We start from the raw sequence: 24,888 nt of genomic DNA, 5'->3' as shown, positions 1-24,888 counted from the left end.
CAAATGCACATGTAGCGGGGGCATCTCATTATGCATATGCAAATATGTAATATATTCCTGGTCCCAAATGCACACATAGCAGAGGCATCTCATGCATACATAAATATATGCAAATATTCAATAAATTCCCAGTCCCAAATGCACATGTAGTGGGGGCATCTCATTATGCATATGCAGATATATGCAAATTAATATATATAAGAAAGGGAAGTGTCCCGGGAGAGAAGAAGAACACACTAGACCAGTATTAAGTCCAAAACGGTTTTATTTCTCTTTATTCTCCCCAAATTTCACCTGAAATTCCCAACAAGAATGCAATTTATTGATTGCACTATATATTAAAAGTTTGAAGGATAATCTTGGAAGAAATAATAGAGGAAAAAGAAGACTGGATGCTGGAATTTGTAGTTTCCCATAAAGGACCTTTTCCTGAAATATTACAAGTATTATTATATATTATTATTTATTATATTTTTACTTTTTATATATTTTTTTGATTTTTGCTTCATTGCAAATTTTAATAACATTTTCATCCCAATTATTTTTGCTTATAAATTGAGGGGAAAATATGGGATTTCGGAAAAGAAGAGATAAACGAGAGTTAAAGTGGTGTCAAACTGCATCGTTTTTGCAGTGCAGATACCCCCAATGATGCCAATTTCATCGTTTGCTTTCATTCTATGCATTAGATATTTCTTCTGGATGTAAAACAACTCTTTGTTTTATCAAGGATGGTTTTCCAAAGGAGGCTGAGAAAGAGGGCATTGATCTGTGAAGAGGAAAAAGAAGAGAACACCAATCAATCAATTGATCAATACAATAAATAATTGGTAAGGACTTGCTTTTCCAGATAAGATAATCCCATAAGATTAAAACATTCAAGACGAAGCATGAAGCAACTTCCTCCCTGATCTGCTATTGATCGTTATTGTTGTTGTTATTGTTTCCAATATGTTTTTATGTATCTCTTGAACTAACAAGTATCCACTAATGGAATAATAATAATAATAATGTATTAGCTATCAGTAAATGTTGTATTATGTACAATAAATTAATACTGTATAAATGTCAGATAAATGGTTACAAGTCACAATCAAGCTGTTGCATTCACAGTATGATGAATGGTAGTTGAATTCACAACGGAGTAAACTTTTTTGTTTATTTTCACTTTTTTATTTCTTTATGTATCTCTTACCATCTTTCCCTTGGTACTTGATATCCGCTTTAGAGAATCCCAAAGAGCGGACGTAATCCTCAAATTTCTTCTTCATCCGGTCCGACATTTCAGTTCCCCTGGCTTTGGAAAAACGAATGATGATGATAATAATAATAATAGTAGTAGTAGTAGTAATAATAATAATAATAATAATAATAATAATAGGGTTGCTGTGAGTTTTCCGGGCTGTATGGCAATAATAATAATAATAATAATAATAATAATAATAATAATAATAATAATAATAATACAGTAATAATAATGATGATGTTGCTGTGAGTTTTCTGGGCTGTATGGTAATAATAATAATAATAATAATAATAATAATAATAATAATAATAGGGTTGCTGTGAGTTTTCCGGGCTGTATGGCAGTAATAATAATAATAATGTTGCCGTGAGTTTTCTGGGCTGTATGGTAATAATAATAATAATAATAATGATAATAATAATAAATCCAGCATATCTATCTTGTTTGCTGTGTCATACAATATAATAATAATAATAATAATAATAATAATAATAATAATAATAATAGGGTTGCTGTGAGTTTTCCAGGCTGTATGGCAATAATAATAATAATAATAATAATAATAATAATAATAATAATGTTGCTGTGAGTTTTCTGAGCTGTATGGTAATAATAATAATAATAATAATAGTAGTAGTAGTAGTAGTAGTAATAAGGTTGCTGTGAGTTTTCTGGGCTATATGGCAATAATAATAATAATAATAATAATAATAATAATAATAATAATAATAATAAGACTCTGACAGAAACCAGTGCAGGTGGTCCCGGTGGTGATGGGCACACTGGGTGCCGTGCCAAAAGATCTCAGCCGGCATTTGGAAACAATAGACATTGACAAAATTATGATCTGCAAACTGCAAAAGGCCACCCGACTGGCATCTGCACGCATCACCCGAAAATACATCACACAGTCCTAGACACTTGGGAAGTGTTCGACTTGTGATTTTGTGATATGAAATCCAGCATATCTGTCATGTTTGCTGTGTCATAATAAAATAATAATAATAATAATAATAATAATAATAATAATAATAATAATAATAATAATAGGGTTGCTGTGAGAAGAAACTGAAGAATGACAAAATCAAGCAATATCTGATCCGAAAGTACTGGCTGAACACCAGAAAAATTGAAGAAGCTTTGGAAATTGTGAAAGAACAAATTACAGCAACAGCCAGAAAAATTGAAAGGTATGAAGCCAGAATCATCCAGTACAGACAAAATCAACTGTTTCAATCAGACCAAAGACGGTTCTACCAGAGCCTGAACCAAAAAACAGACACAGTAACCATAAAGCCAGAGAAAACTGCAACAACGAAGTTCTGGAAAGAGCTTTGGGAAAACAATAAGAACTACAACAAAAACGCTGGGTGGATAAAGGAGTTTGAAGGAAAATTCTCACAGAACAAAATGGAACTGATGGAAATAACTGAAATGATCAGCAAACGAGTGCAAAAAGTCAAGAACTGGACATCGCCTGGTAGTGATCAACTCCATGGATTTTGGCTCAAACATCTGATTAGTTTACATGGAAAAATGGCCCAACAATTCAATGAGATGCTGCAGAAAGGAAGTATCAGTGAATGGCTAACAACTGGAAGAACATACCTGATACAAAAGGATCCAACAAAAGGAGCAGCACCAGGAAACTACAGGCCAATAACGTGTCTGCCCACTATGTTTAAACTACTAACTGGCATCATAGCTGACAGAATTCAAGACTATCTTGAAGAAAAAAACATCTTGCCAGATGAACAGAAAGGCAACAAACGGAAAAGCAGGGGCACAAAAGACCAGTTATTGATTGACAAAATGATTCTGGAGAACTGTAAGAGCCGAAAAGCTAATCTTCACATGACGTGGATTGACTACAAAAAGGCCTTTGACTCACTCCCACACAGCTGGATCATCAAGTGCCTGGACGCCATTGGGATTAGTAAAAACGTTGGCACCTTCACTGAAAACATGATGGAGCACTGGAAAACTGAACTGTTTGTTGGAAATGAAAGCTATGGACTTGTCAACATCAGGAGAGGAATTTTCCAGGGAGATTCATTGTCCCCTCTGCTTTTCATTATTGCCATGATCCCTCTGTCAACAATCTTACAAAAAACAAATCTCGGCTATCAAACATCTAAGAATTCTCACAAAATTTCACATTTGATGTACATGGATGACCTGAAGCTATATGGGAAAACGGAAACTGAAATCTAGTCTCTGACCAACACTGTCCGAATTTTTAGCACTGATATCAGCATGGAGTTTGGTTTGGACAAATGTTCGACAGTGGCATTGAAGAAGGGAAAAATAATTGAAAGTGAGGGCATAAATATGCCCAATGGCCAAACAATAAAGTGTCACCAGCCAGAGGCCTATAAATATCTGGACATACTACAGCTGGACAACATCAAGCATGAACATGTGAAAACTGTGGTCAGCAAAGAATACACACAAAGGGTCAGAAAAATTCTCAAAAGCAAGCTCAATGGAGGCAACACCATCAAGGCCAGAAACACCTGGGCCATACCTGTCATAAGATATACTGCTGGCATCATAAACTGGACACAGATGGAACTGGACAATTTGGACAGAAAAACAAGAAAACTCATGACCATTCATCATTCCCTGCACCCTCGCAGTGATGTTGACCAGCTGTATCTGCCTAGAAGATCAGGGGGCAGAGGGCTCTTGCAAGTAAAACAAGCAGCCAAAGAAGAAGAACATGCCCTGGCAGAATATGTAAAACAAAGTGAAGAACCTGCTTTGATTGAAGTCAAAAATCAGAAACTCCTCAAAACACAGCAGACAAAAAACCAGTACAAGAAAACTGCACTACAAACTAGAGCTGACAGCTGGCACAACAAAACATTGCATGGAAAGTTCCTTGACAAAATTGAAGGAAAAGCTGATAAAGAGAAGACCTGGCTCTGGCTCACGAATGGGACCCTGAAGAAGGAGACAGAAGGCCTGATCCTTGCAGCCCAGGAGCAAGACATCAGAACAAATGCAATTCAGGCCAAGATTGAAAAATCAGCGGATGACCCAAAATGCAGACTGTGCAAGGAAACCGATGAAACCATTGATCATATCCTCAGCTGCTGTAAGAAAATTGCACAGACAGACTACAAACAGAGGCACAACTATGTGGCCCAAATGATTCATTGGAACCTATGCCTCAAGTATCACCTCCCTGCAGTTAAGAACTGGTGGGATCACAAACCTGCAAAGGTTGTGGAAAATGAACACGCAAAGATACTGTGGGACTTCCGAATCCAGACTGACAAAGTTCTGGAACACAACACACCAGACATCAGAGTTGTGGAAAAGAAAAAGGTTTGGATCATTGATGTTGCCATCCCAGGTGACAGTCGCATTGAAGAAAAACAACAGGAAAAACTCAGCTGCTCTCAGGACCTCAAGATTGAACTTCAAAGACTCTGGCAGAAACCAGTGCAGGTGGTCCCAGTGGTGATGGGCACACTGGGTGCCGTGCCAAAAGATCTCAGCCGGCATTTGGAAAGAATAGACATTGACAAAATTACGATCTGCCAACTGCAAAAGGCCACCCGACTGGGATCTGCACACATCATCCGAAAATACATCACACAGTCCTAGACACTTGGGAAGTGTTCGACTTGTGATTTTGTGAAACGAAATCCAGCATATCTATCTTGTTTGCTGTGTCATACAACGTCGTTGTGTCAATAATAATAAGGTTGCTGTGAGTTTTCCAGGCTGTCTGACCATGTTCCAGAAGCATTCTCTCCTGATGTTTCACCCACATCTATGGGAGGCATCCTCAGAGGTTGTGAGGTCTGTTGGAAACTAGGCAAGTGAGGTTTATCTATCTTTGGAATAATGTCCAGGATGGGAGAAAAAAAAACTCATGTCTGCTTGAGGCAAGTGTGAATGCTGCAATTGGCCACCTTGATTAGCATTGAATGGCCTTGCAGCTTCAAAGCCTGGCTGCTTCCTACCTGGGGGAAATCCTTTATTGGATAGTGTTAGCTGATCCTGATTGTTTCCTGCCTGGAAATCCCGTCTTTTGAGTGTTGTTTTTTAAATTTACTGTCCTGATTTTAGAGTTGGTAAAAAAATTTCAAATGACGGGAGAGGAGATTTCACCTGATCATTGGGAAGAATTTCCTGACTGTAAGAAGAGCTGTTCAGCAGTGGAACTCCCTGCCTTAGAGTCTAATGGAAGAAGCTCCTTCCTTGGAAGCTTTTAAACAGAGGCTGGGTGACCATCTGTCAGGGGCACTTTGTGCTTTTCTGAATGGCCAGGGGTTAGACTACTAGATGGTCCATGTGGTCTCTGTGATTCGATTATTTTTTCCCTGTATTTCCACTCACCATAAAGGGACAGAGAGCATTCACCGGCCATCTCTGTATGGAGCACCAGGTAGTCGCTGTAGTCGGTGTCCACCACATGGACGGTACTCAGATCACCATTAGCATCTGAATGGAACATAAAAAACATCATTTCAAAGCCTTGAGGTCAGGCTAGATGGCCTTTAATGCTTCCCAATACAATCCAGGGTTCAGACTAGATGGCCTTTGGGGGCCCCTTTAATGCTTCCCAATACAATCCAAGGTTCAGACTAGATGGGCTTTGGGGGGCCCTTTAATGCGTCCCAATACAATCCAGGGTTCGGACTAGATGGCCTTTGGGGGGCCCTTTAATGTTTCCCAATACATTTTGCATTTCTTAGGCCAACTTCCCATAAGATCAGCATATACAGTAGAGTCTCACTTATCCAAGCTAAACGGGCTGGCAGAAGCTTGGATAAGCGAATATCTTGGATAATAAGGAGGGATTGAGGAAAATCCTATTAAACAAATCAGGTTATGATTTTACAAATTAAGCACCAAAACATCCTGTTATACAACAAATTTGACAGAAAAAGTAGTTCAATACGCAGTAATGTTATGTAGTAATTACTGTATTTACGAATTTAGCACCAAAATATCATGATACCAGAAACTGAGGATACTCACGGAAGACATTAAATACTCCGGAACGGCCGGTGTTCCGATATCGGAAATCGATGAAGCGGCACGTGAGCCTCCTGCAATTGGGAAAAGCCTTGAGAAACTACAAATCCCAGGTATCAAAAGTTCAGTGTAGAAGGATAAATGAACACTTACATACACACAGAGGTTGCATTTATGGGCATTGTGCATTATTATTATTATAGATTATTATATGACATAATATTAACATTATACTGTACATACTCGAGTATAAGCCTAGTTTTTCAGCCCTTTTTTAGAAATGAAAAAGCCCCTCTTGGCTTATACTCGAGTGAAGGTCCTGGCTGGCTTATACTCGAGTATATATGGTACATTTATTATTTTTCTCTATTTTTATTGGTATTATTACATTTATTATTTTACTCTATTATTGTTAGTATTACATTTATTTTACTCTATTTTTATTATTAATACATTTATTATTTCACTCTGATATTATTATTGTTAGTATTACATTTATTATTTTACTCTATTATTGTTGCTACTATTAAATTTATTTTACTCTATTTTTATTATTAATACATTTATTATTTCACTCCGATCTTATTATTATTATTAGCATTTGTATGACATAGCAAACAAGACAAATATGCTGGATTTCGTTTCACAAAATCACAAGTCGAACACTTCCCAAGTGTCTAATTATTATCATTATTATTATTATTATTATTTTATTATGACACAGCAAACGAGATAGTTATACTGGATTTCATATCACAAAATCCCAAGTCAAACACTTCCCAAGTGTCTAGGACTGGTGATGTATTATTATTATTATTATTATTATTATTATTATTATTTTATTATGACACAGCAAACAAGATAGACATGCTGGATTTCATATCACAAAATCCCAAGTCGAACACTTCCCAAGTGTCTAGGACTGTGTGATGTATTTTCGGATGATGCGCGCAGATACCTGTAGGGTGGCCTTTTGCAGTTGGCAGATCGCAATTTTGTCAATATCTATTGTTTCCAAATGCTGGCTGAGATATTTTGGCACGGCACCCAAAATAATAATAATAATAATAATAATAATAATAATAATAATAATAATAATAATAATAATAATTATTATTATTATTATTACATTTATTATTTTACTCTTTATTATTACTTGTATTTTCCTGTATTTATTATTATTATTACATGTATTACTCTTATTATTATTAAATATTATTATTATTACTATTATTACTCATTTCCATGATACAGCACTTTACGGAAACTGTCCCTGCTGGTTTGCTTTTAATTACTCTTGATTTTATCTGCTTGGATTTTAATGTATTGTCCATTATTTTATTTTGTGTATCGTTGAAATGTTTTACGTTTTGTCAAATATGCTGTGTCGTTGTTTCAGGCTTGTCCTTGTTGTGAGCCACCCCGAGTCCCTTCGGGGAGATCCTTTTATTATTATTAAAAGGATTCATAAGCACATTTACATTGAAGAAGATGAGAATGATTTGATCAGGGTTGGACAGTCTTACCTTAAATTAGAGTTTTATGTAAATATTCAAAAACATTTAACCTACAGATGCCTCGATTAATGTAATTTTATTGGTATCTTATTTTTATTTCTGATATTTACCACTCTCGGCTTATACTGGAGTCAACGTTTTCTCAGTTTTCTTGTGATAAAATTAGGTGCCTTGGCTTATATTTGGGTCGGCTTATACTCGAGTATATACGGGTATATTTCATAATCCCTCCCGTCCTTCCACCCCAAATGCCATGGGGATTAGGGGTTGTGCAGTAGCGATTAGAAAGTGGAAGGATGTGGACTTGCTTTGCAATTTGTACATGCATAATGTGATTGTGGGTGGCATTTAATCCCATTGTCCCGTGTCCCTGTACTTACACCACGATGTTCCTCCCGACGGAGAGGTCTCCTTTGCGCAGAGGGAAGACCTGGATCTCGGGGCCCAGGATGATGGGCTCCGTCCCTTGCGCCACCAGGGCCAGGCGCTGCCACAGACCCTCCAGCTGCGGAGGCAAAGGGGGAAAAACCCATTGAGAGACACCCTGGGAGCTGCGGTTCCCCAAAGGATGGGGCCCATGGCGCAATCTAGTGTGGGACACACCCTTTGGGATTCTGGGAGTTGTGGTTTCCCGGGGTCTTGAGCCCCTTCTGCCTGGCGAGGGCTGCACTACATATCCCATGACTCCATTTCACACTTCAGTCTCACTGTCGCCCTCTCCTGAGCTGGGACATCCCGGGGATTGTAGTTTCCCAAAAGGCTTGAGCCCCTTCTGCCTGGTGAGGACTGCACTACGTATCCCATGACTCCATTTCACACTTGAGTATCAATGACTCCCACCCCTGAGCTGAGAAACCCCGGGAATTGCAGTTTCCGTGAATCTTGAGCAATTTCTGCCTGGTGAGGACTGCACTACATATCCCATGACTCCCTTTCACACTTCAATCTCACTGTCCCCCTCTCCTGAGCTGGGACATCCCGGGGATTGTAGTTTCCCAAGGTCTTGAGCCATTTCTGCCCGGCGAAGGCTGCACTACATATCCCATGACTCCCTTTCACTCTTCAATCTCACTGTCCCCCTCTCCTGAGCTGGGACACTCTGGGAATTGTAGTTTCCCAAGGTCTTGAGCTCCTTCTGCCCGGCGAGGGCTGCACTACAAATCCCAGGACTGCCTTTCAGGCGTCATTCCTGAGCTGAGATACCCCTGGAATAGTAGTTTCCTATGGACTCCCTGTCACGCTCCAGTCTCTTCCGAGCTGGGAGAATTGTAGTTTTCCATAAGCCTGCAGGTTATGCTACAGATCCCAGGACCCTTTCCCTAAGTGTAACCACCCGAGAGGTGCCTGGAGCACTTTCCGCACGGCATAGTTTGACATGCCGAAAAAAGACCTTGGGAAACTACAGCTCCCAGGTGTCACCCTACGTTGATTCCCTTTGATTCCGTGGGGAAGAGGAGGCCTCCTCCGGGACCGGACCCAGGGCTGGCGGAACGGGTCGGGCAAGCGCTTCGCTGTGAAAATGCAAGATAATTTCTCTTTAAAGTGGGAGAAATGCAGGAATGGAGAATGCGTCGAGTGGCGCCAGGCGCCTCCCAAGACAACATCCCTGCAGATTCATCACAATGAGCCCTGTGCATGGCTCCCCTCCCTTGGCCTGCCCTGACCTGAGGGATGATAGGTAGAGATGACAATCAATCAATATGATTGATTGATTGTAATATATATACAGATTATAAGAATGATAGATAGAATGTAAGTCATCCTCTATCGGACAGATGGCAAGCTATTTAAACTCAGCCAAAATCAAGCTCACAATGCCATCTGTTACAGAATTCCCATACGCCGACGATAACGTCATCTCTACAGTCACTTGATTGATATATATACAGATTATATGAATGATAAATAGAGTGTAAATCATCCTCTATCAGACAGATGGCAAGCTATTTAACCTCAGCCAAAATCAAGCTCACAATGCCATCTGTTACAGAATTCCCATACGCCGACGATAACGTCATCTCCACAGTCGCCTATAGACTCACCTGGTGGATGGGTGGATAGAGTGATAGACAAATAGAGATGACAGGCGTGATAATTATTTGATTGATTGATTATAAATATATGAACGATAGAATAGAAATCATCAGACAGATAGCAAGCTATTTACCCTCAGCAGACTGAAAGCCAAAATAGTAACATGCTATGCTAATCTATCTATCTATATATATAAAAAGGTAATGAAATTTCGGCCTAGGACAAAACAACAAAACTACACAACCCAGAAACACTAAACTTGGCAGCACAACCCCTCATCCATGCCTCTATGTTAATACAACAAAAATAAAAGAAAAAGAAAGTCCTAATTAGAGGGAGAGGAATAATTGCTTTCATCTGCCCACTTGGTCTCCTAGCCACCCACTCAGCCCAGGGGACAGGCAGAGTTAGGCCTCACTTAGGCCTCTTCCACACTGCCTATAAAATATAGATTATCAGATTTCCCATACCACCATACTTCGCCACAGCAACACGTGGCTGGGCACAGCTTGTTATATATATATATATATATATGTGTGTGTGTGTGTGTGTGTATGTGTGTATATATATATTTATGTATATATACACACATGCATATATACGTATATACATATATACAATATAATTTACAATAATATATAATATTACAATATATTGTACATGCACATAATATTCATAATATTATTTTGTAATACAATATAATACTAATAATACAATATAATAATATTAATTATATATTACATGTAATATTACTAATAATATTACAATATATTGATATAGTACAATATACAGTAGAGTCTCACTTATCCAACACTCGCTTATCCAACATTCTGGATTATCCAACACATTTTTGTAGTCAGTGTTTTCAATACATTATGATATTTTGGTGCTACATTCATAAATACAGTAATTACTACATAGCATTACTATGTATTAAACTACTTTTTCTGTCAAATTTGTTGTATAACGTGATGTTTTGGTGCTTAATTTGTAAAATCATAACCTAGGCTTTTCCTTAATCTCTCCTTATTATACAACATATTCGCTTATCCAACGTTCCGCCGGCACGTTTACGTTGGATAAGCGAGACTCTACTGCAGTAATTTATTGCCAGTATTGTGCTATGCTAATAATATAATATTGTATGTAAATTTAATTTGTAATCCACTCTGAGTCCCCTTCAGGGTGAGAAGGGCGGGATATTAATGTATTAAATAAATTAATTAATAAAATCGAGGTCACAATGCCATCTGTTATAGAATTCCCATATGCCGACAATAATGTAATTGTATGTAAATTTGATTTGTACACTGCTCTGAGTCCCCTTCAGGGTGAGAAGGGCGGGATATAAATGTATTAAATAAATAAATTAATTAATAAAATTGAGGTCACAATGCCATCTGTTATAGAATTCCCATATGCCAACGATAATGTAATTGTATGTAAATTTGATTTGTAAGCCACTCTGAGTCCCCTTCAGGGTGAGAAGGGTGGGATATAAATGTATTAAATAAATAAATACATCTAAATCCATAATAAAAGTGAAAACCTGTATGTGGCATGGATATCTGCACACACAGACAGCCTCCAGCCTCCACAAACAGGGTATACATCCCAGGGTTTAAAATTTAGCAAGTCACCCCTTTGCACTGACATTGAGGTTACAGCGAGTGCCATGAAAATGCAGCCCAAACCCTGCCAATGTCCTTCCCAAACAATACGGCCCACCACCCAAGGAAGGCTTTCATTTGGGGACCATTTCCTCCTAGATTTTGCTTTTTCTTCCACCACAGGCAGGCATCCCAGGGTTCTCCACTGCTGTGGAATTTGCATGGCCCCGCCCACTGCCCTTCCCTTTCCAATCTCTCTGCATAACAAACACAGCAGAACTGAGCTGCAAGTAAACTTACTGGAGAGGTTTAGGGATTGACTCCACATGGTGGAAGTTGTAGTTCTCCCTGCATCAAGTCAGAGCACTGTCACTCCTACTGGGGAATATACAGGAGTTGTAGTTCACCTACACCCAGAACGCTATGAACCCAAATGATGATGGCCATGCAGACCCAATATGCCCAGATTTGACTACTGGTGGGTTTGGAGGGGCACTGGACTGGAAGTTCAGGAGTAGTAGGTACTAGGATTTATAGTTCACCTGCAATGAATGAACATCACACTGGGCACATAGAGCCCCCATAACCAATACAACATATTGGAGAAGTTTGGGGGAAAGGGAGTTATAGTTCACCTGCAGCCAGATAAACAACCCCCACCGACAATGCACTAGGACCACACTTCACACAGAGAAGCCTCGTGACCTACTGAACATCCTGCAGGTATTTCTGGGAAGGGGCCTTGATTTTGGGACTTGTAGTTCACCTCCATCCAAAGACCCCTGAACCCAGCCAATGGCGAATCTAGACTTGGCACACAGACTGAACTTGGAACACAGACTGAATATTGCCTGCTGTGAATACTGATAAGATATTTCAGGACAATTACCCCAGGAATCTGGAAATTGCAGTAGTTCGCCCCCATCCACAGAGTACTGCATGACACGATTCTGGGAATTGTAGTTGACCCACTCCAAACAGAATACATAACATTAAAAGACAAATAATACCATTCTCAAATGACCCGGGCATTTACTAAGCTAGTAAATAAATAAAATCAAGGTCACAATGCCATCTGTTAATAGAATTCCCATATGCCGACGATAACGTAATTGTATGTAAATTTGATTTGTAAGCTGCTCTTGAGTCCCCTTCGGGGTGAGAAGGGAAGGATATAAATGTATTTAATTAATTAATTAATTAATTAATAATAAAATCAAGGTCACAGTGCCATCTGTTACAGAATTCCCATATGCCGACGATAACGTAGCCTCCACAGTCACCTACCTGGGAGTTCCTTGGCTTGTTTTTGCCTCGAGGCTGAGAGAGTGTGACTTAAAGGGACAGGCCCCACTCACCTTCTTGTAGTCGAAGCCCGGCTGGAGCGGGATCCCGGAGGGCATCTGGGCCGCCCCAGGGAGGATGAAGCCCAGGACCAGCAGCGCCATTGTGGACGATGGGACCCTGAATCCCCAAAAGGGAAGGAGGAGAATTAAGGGATATTTCGGTGGGTGACTTCGCCCTCGGCTGTGCCTACGCCTCAATGGGTTCTCCTTGTTCGACCCAACAAACGGAGGCGGGAAATAATAATCATCATAAGAGATCGTGGGAGGATAATGGGACCCGATGTTCCCAGAACAGAGCCTTTCATCCCACTCAAGGAATGGGTCTATAGGGCTGGGAGTTGTAGTTCCCCATGGCCAAGCAGGGGCCAAACCGCATAGATTTCCAATGGAATCCTAGAATCATGGAAGGGAAACCGAACTACAAAGGGCATCTAGCCTGACCCTGTTTCTCCACAACCGAAACCCTCCTGACAGATGCCCGTCCAGCCTCTGCATTAAGACTCCTCTCCTTCCAAAGCAGTCCGTATCCCATTAACATTGGGAGGGAACCCCAAAGGGCATCTAGCCTGACCCCATTTCTCCCTTGAAGGGATCCACAACCGAAACCTTCCCGACAGATGCCCGTCTAGCCTCTGCATTAAGACTCCTCTCCTTCCAAATAATAACAATAATTATTATTTTATTTTTGTACCCCACCACCATATCCCCAGAGGAACTCAGGCGGCTTTTATTTACTTAGTTATTTATTTTACAGATATAAAACAAGCATACAGTGGTATGAAATACAAAAACACACAAATAAAATTAAAAGGCATAAAATGAAATCACAATCATTGTATAAGACACATGTTAAAACACAGCACAAAGCAGTCCGTATACCATTAACATTGGGAGGGAACCCCAAGGGCATCTAGCCTGACCCCATTTCTCCCTTGGGGGATCCATAACCAAAACCTTCCCGACAGATGCCCATCCAGCCTCTACATTAAGACTCCCCTCTCCTTCCAAAGCAGTCCGTATCCCATTAATATTGGGAGGGAACCCCAAAGGGCATCTAGCCTGACCCCATCTCTCCCTTGAAGGGATCCACAACCGAAACCCTCCTGACAGATGCCCGTCCAACCTCTGGGTTAGGCTCCCTTCTCCTCCTATTAGCATAAAGGGCATCCGGTCTGACCCCATATATTTCACAACCAAAGCCCTCCCGATAGATACCCATCCAGTGATAAAATAGTATAAATAATTTTAAAGAAATTACATTTAATAATTGTAAAAATATGATGATGATGATGATGATGGCTTTCATTTTATATTGTTCTTACCATTGCAATATATTAAAAGAAAGGGAGGGATGGCAAATGTGGGCGCTGTCCCTTTAAGGACTTACCTGCCTTCCTTGGCCTTCTGGGCACCTCTTGCTCCCTTCGGGCTTTAAATCCCAGGGCAGGCTCCGAGGGGCGGGGCCAAGGCGAGGCCGGCCAATCAGGGCCCTTCTGTGGCCCCCAGGGCGGCTCCCCATTGGCTCAGGTGGCCCAAAGGTGAGCGGCTGAGCCCATTTCTCAACCAGGTCAAGTCGAGGCAGCAGGCGCCTCTCTTCCTAATGGGCCCTTGCTTTGCACACACTGAATATGGATGGGATGTGGAGGAAGGAAGGAAGGAAGGAAGGAATTGCAAATCATAATAATCATATTGTTATGTCATCATTGCAATCAGCATGACCAAAGCAGAACTCCCATTAGAATCGCCTTGGTGTTTTGAGCTGCTGCATCACACTCTTGGCTCACGGCCAACTTACAATGCTGATAATAATATTAATAATGTAGTATTATAATGATATAATAATTATAATCAGACACAGGGTGATTCCATGTGAGGTCTGACAAAGTCTGTTTCAACTGTCTGCCTTTTGATTCCCCCTAGAATTGCATCGGCCTTTTATGCTGCTGCATCACACTCTTGGCTCATGGGCAGCTTATGATGCTGATAATAATAATAATAATAATAATAATAATAATAATAATAATAATAATGTAGTGTTATACTGATATAATAATTATAACCAGACACCAAATGATTCCATGTGAGATCTGACAAAGTCTGTTTCAACTCTGTCTGCCTCTTGATTCGCCCTAGAATTGCATTGGCCTTTTATGCTGCTGCATCACACTCTTGGCTCACGGCCAGCTTACGATGCTGATAATAATAATAATATTAATAATGTAGTATTATAATGATATAATAATTATAACCAGACACCGAATGCTTCCATGTGAGGTCTGACAAAGTCTGTTTCAACTCTGTCTGCCTCTTGATTCGCCCTAGAATTGCATTGGCCTTTTATGCTGCTGCATCACACTCTTGGCTCACAGGCAGCTTATGCTGCTGATAATAATAATAATAATAATAATAATAATAATAATAATAATAATGTAGTATTATAATGATATAATAATTATAATCAGACACCGAATGATTCCATGTGAGGTCTGACAAAGTCTGTTTCAACTGTCTGTCTCTTGATTCCCCCTAGAACTGCATTGACCTTTTATGCTGCTGCACCACACTCTTGGCTCACGGGCAGCTTATGATGCTGATAATAATAATAATAATAATAATAATAATAATAATAATAATAATAATAATACATCACACAGTCCTAGACACTTGGGAAGTGTTCGACTTGTGATTTTGTGATTACGAAATCCAGCATATCTATCTTATTTGCTGTGTTATAATAAAATAATAATAAAATAATAATAATAATGTAGTATTATAATGATAAAATAATTATAATCAGACACAGGGTGATTCCATGTGAGTTCTGACAAAGTCTGTTTCAACTGTCTGCCTCTTGATTCCCCCTAGAATTGCATTAGCCTTTTATGCTGCTGCATCATACTATTGGCTCACGGCCAGCTTATGATGCTGATGCTAATAATAATAATAATAATAATAATAATAATAATAATAATAATAATAATACAGTAGAGTCTCACTTATCCAACATAAAACGGGCCAGCAGAATGTTGGATAAGCGAATATCTTGGATCATAAGGAGGGATTAAGGAAAAGCCTATTACACATAAAATAAGGTTATGATTTTACAAATGAAGCACCAAAACATAATGTTTTACAACAAATTTGACAGAAAAAGTAGTTCAATACGCAGTAATGCTATGTAGTAATTACTGTATCTACGAATTTAGCACCAAAATATCACGATGTATTGAGAACATTGACTACAAAAATGCCTTGGATAATCCAGAATGTTGGATAAGTGAGACTCTACTGTAATAAATAATAATAATAATAATGTAGTATTATAATGATAGGGTAATTATAATCAGACACAGGGTGATTCCATGTGAGGTCTGACAAAGTCTGTTTCAACTCTGTCTGCCTTTTGATTCCCCCTAGAATTGCATTAGCCTTTTATGCTGCTGCATCACACTCTTGGCTCACGTTCTGCTTACGATGCTGACCATGATGATGATGATATTATAAGCAACCCAAAGCTTATTATACTGCTTATAATAATATAGGGATAGGGAAATAATTATAATAATATAGGGATAGGGAAATAATAATAATAATAAGACACAAAGTGATTCCAGGTGAGGTTTGACCAAAGCAGAACTGAGCCAGACTCTCGATTCCTTCCATCTCAACTCTCTCCTCTGGATTCCCCCTAGAATCGCATGGGCCTTTTCCGCTGCTGCATCACACTCTCGGCTCCTCCCGCACTGACCTCCTGGGATCCCTTTCTCGTGGCCCTAAGACTCGACATTCAGCAGAAGGCGACATGCCAGAAAGCCATTCCAGGTGGGTCTTTGTAAAGCGGGGCCTTTATTGAAACGGAATAATAAACGGACGAGGACAAAAAAACGGGAAGGGGAGGACGATGGATCCCGGATCTGCGGTGCCTTTTACTTGCTCTCCTCCTTTCTCTTCTTAGCGGAGCAGAGATCTGCAAAGCCAGGTTGCAAGGAAATCAGTCAGAGTGCTTGTAAGGAAATCAATATGTCTATTGGTAAGGAAATCAATATGATCATTAACAAGAAAATTCGTCTTTTGGCAAAAAAAAAAATCAATAAAATCATTAGTAAACCAATAGGTCTAGTGCCAAGCAAATGGATGAAATAATTGGTCAGAAAATGAATAGTCTTAGCAAGGAAACCAATAAAATCATTAGGAAACAAATAGATCTATTGATCATGAAACCAATAGGTCTATTAATCATAAAACTGATATGTCTATCGATAATAAAATGATAGGTCTATCGATTATGAAAGCATGAAAGTGATAGGTCTGTTGACCACAAAACCGATAGATCTATCCATAATAAAATTGATATGTCTATTGATCACAAAAGCAATAGGTCTACTGATCACAAAACCAATAGGTCTATTGATCACAAAACCAATGGGTCTATTGATCACAAAACGAATAGGTCTATTGATCACAAAACCGATGGGTCTATTGATCACAAAACTGATGGGTGTATTGATCATAAAACCAATATATCTATCTGTAATAAAATTGCTAGGTCTGTTGTTCACAAAACCGATAGGTCTATTGATCACGAAAGTGATAGGTCTATTGACCATGAAACCGATAGGTCTATTGATAATAAAACGGATAGGTCTGTTGAACACTAAAGTGATAGGTCTATTGACCATGAAAACAATAGGTCTCTTGATTATAAAACTGATAGGTCTATTGATAATAAAACTGATAGATCTATTGATCATGAAAGTGATAGGTCTATTGACCTTGAAACCGATAGGTCTATTGACAATAAAACAGATAGGTCTATTGATAATAAAGCCGATAGGTCTATTGAACACGAAGGTTATAGGTCTATTGACCATGAAACCAATAGGTCTATTGATTATAAAACTGATAGGTCTATTGATAATAAAACCAATAGATCTATTGATCACGAAAGTGATAGGTCTGTTGACCATGAAACCGATAGGTCTATTGATAATAAAACCGATAGATCTATTGATCACGAAAGTGATAGGTCTGTTGACCATGAAACCGATAGGTCTATTGATAATAAAACCGATAGATCTATTGATCACGAAAGTGATAGGTCTGTTGACCATGAAACCGATAGGTCTATTGATAATAAAACCGATAGATCTATTGATCCCGAAAGTGATAGGTCTGTTGACCATGAAACCAGTGGTCTACTGATCATCAAAGTCCACGGGAGGTCTCTGTGGATCTCACCGATTTCGTGCCGGAAGAACAGCCTCTCCGGGCTGAGGTCCATCATCTCCGCGAGGGCCGTGAACTTCCTCAGCACCCTTGGCTGCACCGCCTTCTCCGCGGCTGCAGAGAGAGAGAGAGAGAGAGACCCCGATGAGGACCCCATGGAAGGAGGGAGGGAGGGAGGGAGGGGAGCGGGGAGGGAGGGTCCCACCATAGAGGCAGAGGAAGATGGTGGTGCCACTCAGGAACTCGCTGATCAGGTAGGAGTCGTAGTCGGTGTCCAGGACCTTGATGGTGGACTTGTCTGCAGGGAGAGAGGAGGAGGAGGATGGCAATGGGGCAATTGGGGGTCGAGATGTAGTTTTCCAAGGCCCACCAACCTCATTGCACTGGGATCCTTGACTCTGCAAGCTATAGTTACTATGGAACCCTGGGAGTTGTAGTTTCTATGGAACCCTGAGATACATAGTTTCCATGGGACCCTGGGAGATGTAGTTTCTGCAGGACCCTGGGAGACATAGTTTCCATGAGACCCTGGGAGACATAGCTTCTATTGCACCCTGGGAGACGTAGTTTCTCCGGGTCCCTGAGATACGTAGTTTCCATGGGACCCTGGAAGCTGTAGTTTCTATGGCACCCTGGGAGAATAGTTTCTGTGGCACCCTGAGATATGTAGTTTCCATGGGACCCTGGGAGATGTAGTTTCCATGGGACCCTGGGAGTTGTAGTTTCTATGGGCCCCTGCGAGTCGTAGTTTCTATGGAACCCTGGGAGATGTAGTTTCTATGGGACCCTGGGAGTTGTAGTTTCTATGGAACCCTGGGAGATGTAGTTTCTATGGGACCCTGCGAGTCGTAGTTTCCATGGGACCCTGGGAGATGTAGTTTCCATGGGAACCTGGGAGATGTAGTTTCTATGGGCCCCTGCGAGTCGTAGTTTCTATGGAACCCTGGGAGATGTAGTTTCTATGGGACCCTGGGAGTTGTAGTTTCTATGGAACCCTGGGAGATGTAGTTTCTATGGGACCCTGGGAGTTGTAGTTTCCATGGGACCCTGGGAGTTGTAGTTTCTATGGAACCCTGGGAGATGTAGTTTCCATGGGAACCTGGGAGATGTAGTTTCTATGGGCCCCTGCGAGTCGTAGTTTCTATGCAACCCTGGGAGATGTAGTTTCCATGGGAACCTGGGAGATGTAGTTTCTATGGGACCCTGGGAGTTGTAGTTTCTATGGAACCCTGAGATATGTAGTTTCTATGGGACCCTGGGAGTTGTAGTTTCTATGGAACCCTGGGAGATGTAGTTTCCATGGGAACCTGGGAGATGTAGTTTCTATGGGCCCCTGCGAGTTGTAGTTTCTATGGAACCCTGGGAGATGTAGTTTCTATGGGACCCTGGGAGTTGTAGTTTCCATGGAACCCTGGGAGATGTAGTTTCCATGGGAACCTGGGAGTTGTAGTTTCTATGGAACCCTGGGAGATGTAGTTTCCATGGGAACCTGGGAGATGTAGTTTCTATGGGCCCCTGCGAGTTGTAGTTTCTATGGAACCCTGGGAGATGTAGTTTCTATGGGACCCTGGGAGTTGTAGTTTCTATGGAACCCTGGGACATGTAGTTTCCATGGGATCCTGGAAGTTGTAGTTTCTATGGGACCCTGAGATACGTAGCTTCCATGGGACCCTAGGAGATGTAGTTTCTATGGAACCCTGAGATATGTAGTTTCCATGGGACCCTGAGAGTTGTAGTTTCTATGGGACCCTGGGAGATGTAGTTTCTATGGGACCCTGGGAGATGTAGTTTCCATGGGACCCTGGGAGGTGTCGTTTCTATGGAACCCTGAGATATGCAGTTTCCATGGGACCCTGAGAGTTGTAGTTTCCATGGGACCCTGAGAGTTGTAGTTTCTATGGGACCCTGGGAGATGTAGTTTCTATGGGACCCTGGGAGATGTAGTTTCCATGGGACCCTGGGAGATCTAGTTTCTATGGAACGCTGTGATATGTAGTTTCCATGGGACCCTGAGAGTTGTAGTTTCCATGGGACCCTGAGAGTTGTAGTTTCCATGGGACCCTGGGAGATGTAGTTTCCATGGGACCCTGGGAGATGTAGTTTCTATGGGACCCTGGGAGATGTAGTTTCTATGGGACCCTGGGAGATGTAGTTTCCATGGGACCCTGGGAGATGTAGTTTCCATGGGACCCTGGGAGATGTAGTTTCTATGGGACCCTGGGAGATGTAGTTTCCATGGGACCCTGGGAGATGTAGTTTCCATGGGACCCTGGGAGATGTAGTTTCTATGGGACCCTGGGAGATGTAGTTTCCATGGGACCCTGGGAGATGTAGTTTTTATGGGAACCTGGGAGTTGTAGTTTCTATGGAACCCTGGGAGATGTAGTTTCCATGGGACCCTGGGAGATGTAGTTTCTATGGAACCCTGGGAGATGTAGTTTCCATGGGAACCTGGGAGATGTAGTTTCTATGGGACCTTGGGAGTTGTAGTTTCTATGGAACCCTGAGATATGTAGTTTCTATGGGAACCTGGGAGATGTAGTTTCTATGGGCCCCTGCGAGTTGTAGTTTCCATGGAACCCTGGGAGATGTAGTTTCCATGGGAACCTGGGAGTTGTAGTTTCCATGGGATCCTGGAAGTTGTAGTTTCTATGGGACCCTGAGATACGTAGCTTCCATGGGACCGTAGGAGATGTAGTTTCTATGGAGCCCTGAGATATGTAGTTTCCATGGGACCCTGCGAGTTGTAGTTTCTATGGAACCCTGGGAGATGTAGTTTCCATGGGACCCTGGGAGATGTAGTTTCCATGGGACCCTGGGAGATGTAGTTTCTATGGGACCCTGGGAGATGTAGTTTCCATGGGACCCTGGGAGATGTAGTTTCTATGGGACCCTGGGAGATGTAATTTCCATGGGACCCTGGGAGATGTAGTTTCTATGGGACCCTGAAATACGTAGCTTCCATGGGACCCTAGGAGATGTAGTTTCTATGGAACCCTGAGAGATGTAGTTTCCATGGGACCCTGAGAGTTGTAGTTTCTATGGGACCCTGGGAGATGTAGTTTCTATGGGACCCTGGGAGATGTAGTTTCCATGGGACCCTGGGAGGTGTCGTTTCTATGGGACCCTGGGAGATGTAGTTTCCATGGGACCCTGGGAGATGTAGTTTCTATGGGACCCTGGGAGATGTAGTTTCCATGGGACCCTGGGAGATGTAGTTTCTATGGGACCCTGAGATACGTAGCTTCCATGGGACCCTAGGAGATGTAGTTTCTATGGAACCCTGAGAGATGTAGTTTCCATGGGACCCTGGGAGATGTAGTTTCTATGGGACCCTGGGAGATGTAGTTTCCATGGGACCCTGGGAGATGTAGTTTCTATGGGACCCTGAGATACGTAGCTTCCATGGGACCCTAGGAGATGTAGTTTCTATGGAACCCTGGGAGATGTAGTTTCCATGGGACCCTGGGAGATGTAGTTTCTATGGGACCCTGGGAGATGTAGTTTCCATGGGACCCTGGGAGATGTAGTTTCTATGGGACCCTGAGATACGTAGCTTCCATGGGACCCTAGGAGATGTAGTTTCTATGGAACCCTGAGATACGTAGCTTCCATGGGACCCTAGGAGATGTAGTTTCTATGGAACCCTGAGAGATGTAGTTTCCATGGGACCCTGGGAGGTGTCGTTTCTATGGAACCCTGAGATATGCAGTTTCCATGGGACCCTGAGAGTTGTAGTTTCTATGGGACCCTGGTAGATGTAGTTTCTATGGGACCCTGGGAGATGTAGTTTCCATGGGACCCTGAGAGTTGTAGTTTCCATGGGACCCTGGTAGATGTAGTTTCCATGGGACCCTGGGAGATGTAGTTTTTATGGGAACCTGGGAGATGTAGTTTCCATGAGACCCTGGGAGACGTAGTTTCCATGGTATCCTGGGAAATATAGTTTCCTAAGATCTGTCAACTTCTCTGTGGAACAGATGCAACTTGACCACATATGAACCACCATAGGCTCTGTGCTTATAGGACCCTGGGAGCTGTAGTTTCCCAGGGCCCACAGTTTTCACTCTGGGATGGAGGCGGTTGAGCCTCAATGGCCAGTGCTCCAGGGAGACGTAGTTTGCCAAGGTCCGTTACCCAATCCATTGATACCCCTAAGCCTTTGCTTAGGACCCAAAACTACAAATCCCCTTACCCTCCATGGTGAAGATACCGGGGCTGGTGGTCTCCAGCGGGAACTTTTTGATCCGGCAGCCTCCCCATCTGGAGGAAATAGCATAATAATAATAATAATAATAATAATAATAATAATAATAATAATAATAATAATAATTGCAAATGCAATAATAGCACAATCGTAACATACAAATGTAATAATAATAATAATAATAATAATAATAATAATAATAATAATAATAACAACTACGTATATACTCAAGTATAAGCTGACCCGAATATAAGCCGAGGCATCTAATTTTACCACAAAAAAACCTGGGAAAACATTGACTCCAGTCTAAGCCGAGAGCGGTAAATTTCAGAAATAAAAATACATTAATTGAGGCAACATGTTTTTGAATATTTACCTAAATCTCAAATTTAAGATAAGACTGTCCAACTCTGATTCAATCATTATTCTCATCTTCTTCAATGTAAATGTGCTTATGTATCCTTTTAATAATAATAGAGTGAAATAATACATGTAATAATAATAATAATAATAATAATAATAATAATAATAATAATAATAATAAATACAGGAAAATAATACGTGTAATGTTAAATAGAGTAAAATAATAAATGTAATAATAAATAGAGTAAAATAATAAATGTAATAATAAATAGAGTAAAATAATAAATGTAATAATAATAAGATCAGAGTGAAATAATGCATGTATTAATAATACAGTAGAGTCTCACTTATCCAAGCCTCGCTTATCCAACGTTCTGGATTATCCAACGCATTTTTGTAGTCAATTTTTTCAATATATCATTATATTTTGGTGCTAAATTCACAAATACAGTAATTGCTACGTAGCTTTACTGCATACTGAACTACTTTTTCTGTCAAATTTGTTGTATAACATGATGTTTTGGTGCGTAATTTGTAAAATCATAACCTATTTTGGTGTTTAATAGGCTTTTTCTTAATCTCTCCTTATTATCCAACATATTTGCTTATTCAACGTTACGTCGGCCCGTTTATGTTGGATAAGTGAGACTCTACTGTACAGTAATTACTATGTAGCATTACTGCGTATTAAACTACGTTTTTTGTCAAATTTGTTGTATAACATATTTTGGTGCGTAATTTGTAAAATCATAACCTAATTTGGTGTTTAATAGGCTTCTCCTTAATCTTTCCTTATTATCCAACATATTCACTTATCCATCTTTCTGCCGGCTCGTTTATGTTGGATAAGTGAGACTCTACTGTACAGAAATTTTAGTAGTTATACACTATTTTAAGTCTTTATCAACCAATTGTGTGTTGATAAATCGGCTCCTTTTTCTCCCGTTGTTGCTTGGGCTCCTTTTCTCTCCCTTTGGCTTCTCCTTCCTGCCTTCCTTAGGCTGTAAATTGTAATTTTTTATTATTTACTAGCTGTGCTTGGCCCGGCCATATAAGATTCTAAATGGGTTATATAGCTGTGTGGAAGGGCCTTGAGTCTATTTATTTATTTATTTATTTATTTGCGACATTTATATACCGCCCTTCTCACCCCGAAGGGCACTCAGGGCGGTTTACAAGTATATATACATGCAATATATTATACAACTATATCGCAATATTATTAGTAATATTGCATGTAATATAAATATACAATTATAATAGTCAACACTGCCATATAATCCAGTGCAAATTAGATAATCTGTGGAAGAGGCCTAAGTGAAGCCTAACTCTGCCAGTCCCCTGGGCTGAGTTGGTTGCTAGGAGACCAAGTGGGCGGAGCTTAGCCTTCTAAATGGCAGCAATTGGATAAAAACAATTATTCCTCTCCCTCTAATTAGGACTTTATTTTTCTTTTCTTTTTGTTGTATCAACCGAGAGCCGTGGATGATGGGTTGTGTTGTCAAATTTTGCGGTTGGGGGGCCTGTAGTTTTGTTGTTTTGTCCGCTGCCCTGATGCCATCACTCTTTTATATATATAGATAATAGTCTTTGAGAGTTTATTAAAAACCTTGAAACAGCGAATCCGCGAAAAGTTAACTGCGAAGTAGTGGGGGAACACTGTATATACAGTAACTCACCCTGGGATTTCCACTTTGAGGAGGGCCCCTCCGTTTTGCTGAGTTTCAAGCGTAAACGCATAGAATGGCCTCGGCATGGATTCGCTCTTGGCCGAGACGATGGGGTACCATTTCCCTGCAAGCTGTGAACGAAAGGAAAGTAGGAGAAGGACGGGCCTTGGGTTGAGGTGCTCCAGAGAGGGGCTTGCACCCAGGGAAGCCCTGCCGGAAGCCCACCTTCGCGGCGTCCAGGTTCTGCATCACCGGGACCGTCTCCTGGGCCGAGGGGCAGAGCCAAGGCAGACCCCCGAGGAAGAAGAAGAAGGCGAAGGACGAGAGCAGCGGGCCCAGCTCCAGCCCCATCTCTCAAGGCATCAGGCCCACCAGGGTCTTTCCGGTCCCACTATCAACACAGACAGACAAGAAAGCAGTCTTTGAATAATAATAATAATAATAATAATAATAATAATAATAATAATAATAATTTCGCATCTGATGTACATGGATGACCTGAAGCTGTATGGGAAAACGGAAACTGAAATCCAGTCTCTGACCCAAAATGCAGACTGTGCAAGGAAACCGACGAAACCATTGATCATATCCTCAGCTGCTGTAAGAAAATTGCACAGACAGACTACAAACAGAGGCATGGAAGTTCCTTGACAAAATTGAAGGAAAAGCTGATA

At 40.9% G+C, this 24,888-nt stretch overlaps 2 protein-coding genes across 3 annotated transcripts; both read right to left on the bottom strand.

Annotated features, from left to right (window-relative positions):
• Positions 1–247: 247 nt before the first annotated feature.
• On the bottom strand, positions 248–14,357 carry lcn15 (lipocalin 15). Of its 2 annotated transcripts, XM_062960283.1 has the most exons (7): positions 14,136–14,357; positions 12,761–12,866; positions 8,139–8,263; positions 6,245–6,315; positions 5,600–5,704; positions 1,196–1,297; positions 248–769 (listed from the first exon to the last, which is right to left on the bottom strand). In XM_062960283.1, exons 2-7 carry the CDS (start codon positions 12,848–12,850, stop codon positions 726–728), a joined length of 537 nt encoding a protein of 178 aa, XP_062816353.1. In that variant the 5' UTR covers positions 12,851–12,866; positions 14,136–14,357; the 3' UTR covers positions 248–725. The 2 variants fall into 2 exon arrangements, with proteins under 2 accessions (XP_062816353.1, XP_016854055.1); XM_016998566.2 differs by lacking the exons at positions 12,761–12,866; positions 14,136–14,357 and having other exon boundaries at positions 8,139–8,619.
• A 2,218-nt stretch (positions 14,358–16,575) lies between these two features.
• On the bottom strand, positions 16,576–24,380 carry LOC103281560 (uncharacterized). The gene is made up of 5 exons (XM_062960286.1): positions 24,224–24,380; positions 22,170–22,237; positions 18,180–18,272; positions 17,987–18,088; positions 16,576–16,715 (listed from the first exon to the last, which is right to left on the bottom strand). Exons 1-5 carry the CDS (start codon positions 24,298–24,300, stop codon positions 16,675–16,677), a joined length of 381 nt encoding a protein of 126 aa, XP_062816356.1. The 5' UTR covers positions 24,301–24,380; the 3' UTR covers positions 16,576–16,674.
• Between the last annotated feature and the right edge of the window lie 508 nt (positions 24,381–24,888).

This window comes from Anolis carolinensis, unplaced genomic scaffold (assembly GCF_035594765.1).
Source record: "Anolis carolinensis isolate JA03-04 unplaced genomic scaffold, rAnoCar3.1.pri scaffold_7, whole genome shotgun sequence".
NCBI lineage: Eukaryota > Metazoa > Chordata > Lepidosauria > Squamata > Dactyloidae > Anolis > Anolis carolinensis.
The sequence above is the reverse complement of the archived record's forward strand: the minus strand, read 5'-3'. Positions and strand labels throughout refer to the sequence as shown.